At 25.9% G+C, this 4249-nt stretch overlaps 2 protein-coding genes across 2 annotated transcripts in view; both read right to left on the bottom strand.

The window, feature by feature from the left end:
- Positions 1 to 1311: 1311 nt before the first annotated feature.
- LOC105624130 (rRNA-processing protein UTP23 homolog) lies at positions 1312 to 3571 on the bottom strand. The gene is made up of 3 exons (XM_012205489.1): positions 3363 to 3571; positions 3022 to 3254; positions 1312 to 1805 (listed from the first exon to the last, which is right to left on the bottom strand). Exons 1-3 carry the CDS (start codon positions 3480 to 3482, stop codon positions 1394 to 1396), a joined length of 765 nt encoding a protein of 254 aa, XP_012060879.1. The 5' UTR covers positions 3483 to 3571; the 3' UTR covers positions 1312 to 1393.
- A 107-nt stretch (positions 3572 to 3678) lies between these two features.
- Positions 3679 to 4249, bottom strand: part of LOC105624129 (ribonucleoside-diphosphate reductase large subunit-like) — a 4115-nt gene continuing 3544 nt past the window's right edge. Inside the window, exons 10-11 of the mRNA XM_012205488.1 lie at positions 3971 to 4156; positions 3679 to 3899 (exon numbers count right to left, since the gene is read on the bottom strand). Coding sequence (XP_012060878.1) covers positions 3852 to 3899; positions 3971 to 4156 — 234 coding nt within the window. The 3' untranslated portion in view covers positions 3679 to 3851. The remainder of the gene's footprint in view (positions 3900 to 3970; positions 4157 to 4249) is intronic.

Here is a 4249-nt window from a genome sequence, read left to right as displayed (position 1 = left end):
AAATTATGTTACATATATATTATATGTGTTTTATATGTCATTATATGTCATATTATACATATAATATTTCATATATGTATAAATTTTTTTTAAAGAAGAAAATAGTAACTCTCTGAAAATATAGATCTACCACTACTCAATTATAATGATCTAATAAATGTATACTATGATAATATAGTATTAAATATTGTCTGGAAGTTCTTAAACAGAGATTGTAAATAATATTGTATCACCTACATCGAAAATTATTTTCCAACATTTCTATAATTTATATACACACACACACACACACACACACATACACATACACACACACACACACACACACATATACATATATATATACATATATATGGAAATTCCTAATTCCAGATTCATGTGTTCAACTGTATGTTAAGATCTAAGACAATGACATTATATAACATTATTTAATATCATATTAAAAGATTAATATACATTTTTTTCTGAAATGAAGACTTTTTGTTATTTCTTTTTCTTAATATTTATTTCATATTTAAATAATATCAAATATAATTGAAAAATACCGCGCGTCGCTATTTTTTTTTGACGAAATCAAACACTATAAATTATTTATATTAAATAAGAATCATTTCGGTTATTTATAACAAAATTTTATTAATACAAAATTGAAGAATTATGAAAGATTTTTCTATGAAAACTAAACATTTCAGGTTTAAAATGCTCATAAAAGCCAACACACATAAGGAAATTTTAATCGTAATCTTAAGCCAATCAATCATAATCAAAATTATGATCTCAGAAAACACAGCTGTGAGAGTGTTTGTATTGGTCGATATATTTATAGTCTTATAGTTACAATTAAAATTTATTTATGTGTGGTGACCTTAAAAAATATGTCTATTTAAATCTTATCATAAAAGTATACAGGGTGTTTTTTCTGAAGACCACCCATCATACAGCGTTGTCCCTGATAAAAAACTGAGTTGATGAAGTCCTCTACAATTTTCGCAATGTTGATGAAATATTAATTTCTAAAGATTGCAGAATAAGCTCATATTCAGCTACTCAATCATTAACTATTACAAAAATTGCAAAATGTTAGAGGACTTTTTTGATAAAAAACTAAAAAACAGTTTTTATCAGAAATAATATCATATGATGGAGGGATTTAAGAAACCCTATGTGTGTGTGTGTGTGTGTGTGTGTGTGTGTGTATACATACATGTGTGTGCGTACGTGTATGTATACTTAGTAATGTTTTTCAATATAATTATTTTTTCAAGTCAATAAGATGTTGAATGAAAAAAGCATTTTATTTTCCCAGTTTTTAATTTTTTAACGATTTTATTTTTTATATGTTGTATTCACAGAATACATGTTCAAAATTTGCACGATTCACATGCGTACAATTTTATGTACTATGTTTATTCTTCAATTCTGCTAGTAAAGCCTCTTTAATGTGTGGCGCTATTTTAATTTTTCTTCTTCTGACCTTGCCAGACTTTACACCATTTTTCTTCAATATTGTTTCGGGTTTTTTCTTTTTTTTCAAACAACTCAACGGATTTGGTCCTCCTTTTTTCTTTTTCTTTTTCAATTTAGTTTCTTTCTCCTCTAGTCCTGCTTGTTTTCGCAATATTTTTATATTTTCTTTTTCCCATGTAGACATACCTAAACCTTTCTGCATAGCTTCAGCATGTTTATGGCTTGCCTCTGAAGGAGAAGCTAGTGTGGGTACTTTTCCATGTAAATAAACTAATGGAACTCCCGGAATTATCCTCAATTTATCCTGAAGTTCACGATCTTGCGTTGCAACAATGTATCTATAAAAAATATAGTTTTATTTTAAAAACATTTTTCCTAATACATGATCTTGATATGTTAAATCATTTATTTATTAGTATTGTATATTTGAGGAAGTACATATACTCAAAGTGACGAAAATATTATGAAATAATCTTTTATATGTTAGCATATGTAAAATAAAATAATCTTGAAAAATGTGATAAAAATTCATCAAAAAATATTTCTTATTCCAAAATAAACAGTTTAGCCTATGGTTCCCATTTCTCTGGATTTTGACCAGAAACTCTGTCTTTTTGACCAAATCTCTGGCTAACCGATTAAAATTTTAGTGACTTCTTTTTAAGTGAAACACATCGATTTTTCTCCGAGTTTTTAAAAGATATTTTCTGCTAGAGTGTGTGATCTGATCTTGTTTTTAAAGAACATTCTACAAAACAATTCCAATTTTAATTTAATTTTTGCCAATTTAAATTTTGCCAATCAGAATTAGTTATCAATCTCTGGATACTGAAATTCTTACTGGAACACTAGTTGAAAAATGACAATCATATTTATAATATTTAGTATAACTTTCTTATTTTCTCATTGCTGCATTTTGAATGACAAATATTCTAAAGTCAATTTCCTAATTCTAATTGTTTCAGCAAAGATATATAGAACACAACTAAATTTATTATCTATATTGATTGTAATAAACAAAAATATCTACTTAATAAACATGTATGTTTAGCTTACAAAAATCATATTTTTTAAATTTAAATAAAATTTAAACTTGTAATTTTCAAAGAAATGTTAGAAAATGTCTTAAAAGAATATCAAAATTGAAAATCATTTTTTAATTCTTATATTTCTTAAATTTTTGATATTTTAATCTTTTCTGAAAATTTTAAGTTTAAATTTATTGAAAGTAAAAAAAAATATAATACAAGAAGTTTAATCCAATTAAAATCAACACTAGGTGACTGTAAAATTTTTTATATTAATAATTATGAACAGATGTTTTGACACTCGTTTTGAGTCCTCTTCAATATATTTATGTCAATTTACAAAATAATGATCTTGCAATATAAAAGCTAATATACTGTTACGCTTATACAAAAATGTCCATACCAGTGAGGAAGTAATCAAAGATGTAAACAAAAAAAGTCCATGAGTAAAATATAATAAAGATATAATAAAGCAAAAACTCTTGGTACATATGTTTAACCTTCCAATATATTCATATGTACATACCTTGCACTATTATCTTTTCCTATCATAGATAAAAAACATTTTGAACCATTTATTGATTTCTTTTCATGTCCACATCTGTGTATAACGTACTGTTTCACAATTTGCGTAGCACCGTTAACTGCTGGAGAGAATATACCAAGTTTCTCAGTTTCTGAGATGATGCATGCTGTTGTTAGCAACTTAGTTTCAGACTGGAAGTACTTTGCAAGTTGCTCTTGTATGTTAAATTTGTTCTAAGAAATAATAAGGCACATATATATGATGGATGAAATAAATTAAACATTAAATAAAACATTTATGAAATCTAAATGATAAACAGAAACAACGCGTGTACAGCTAACCTGTAATGCTGCAAATGCAAATGTACCATCAACAAGGACTTGAAAAGGTTGATGAAATTTATAATTATTCACATAAAATCCAAGAGTTTTCCGGGCTTTTTTCACTCGCAAAGTCTTCATTTTAAAAAGATAACTTTAATTAAACTTTTTCAAAGATTGAACTTTTGAGCTAATCTAATAATTTTTTCATGTTTATTCGCTTTATTGGACTAGAATTCACTAGAATATAGTATCGCCAACATAGCAGACTTCTTTTCTCTTTGTCCCTATATATACGTATACGTTTAATATTTTCATGATTAATAAAAACATGACATCTTTATTATTTATTTTTTTATTTCAAAATACATTTTTATTATATCTTATTTAAAAATTTTTTAAATTTTCCACATTTATGTAAATTCTGTATTCTGTATCTACATTTTCCTTATTATCTTTCTGTATTATGTTTTCAGTTTTCTTTGGAAATATATTTTTTTATATTCTTATTTATTTTATATTGTCAGTTACAAGATGATGCATACTGGATTTCAAACCCTACAAATACATATTTTTGAATTCATGTATAATTTAAAAATAACTGTATGTAATGTACATTTTATACTTACACTTTCCCAAGCAAAAAAGTGCATGGATGTAAGCTTCTCTAATGGATCAATCATATGAACATTTAAACATTGTGATTGATCAATAAAAGGTCCACGAGAAGCTGCCATTTCAAAAATCGTTTTTTGTGGCATTTCCCAAACCGTTTTATAAAGTAGTTTTAAATCTTCAGGTATCTCCTCAATATTCTGCAAATGAGAGAGAGAGAGAGAGAGAGAGAGAGAGAGAGAGAGAGAGATTATTAATTGTTACTAATATTACTTAATTTTAAAATATATATA

This window comes from Atta cephalotes (assembly GCF_000143395.1).
Source record: "Atta cephalotes unplaced genomic scaffold scaffold00073, whole genome shotgun sequence".
NCBI lineage: Eukaryota > Metazoa > Arthropoda > Insecta > Hymenoptera > Formicidae > Atta > Atta cephalotes.
Note: the sequence above shows the minus strand (reverse complement) of the source record. Positions and strands in the feature narration are given on the sequence as shown.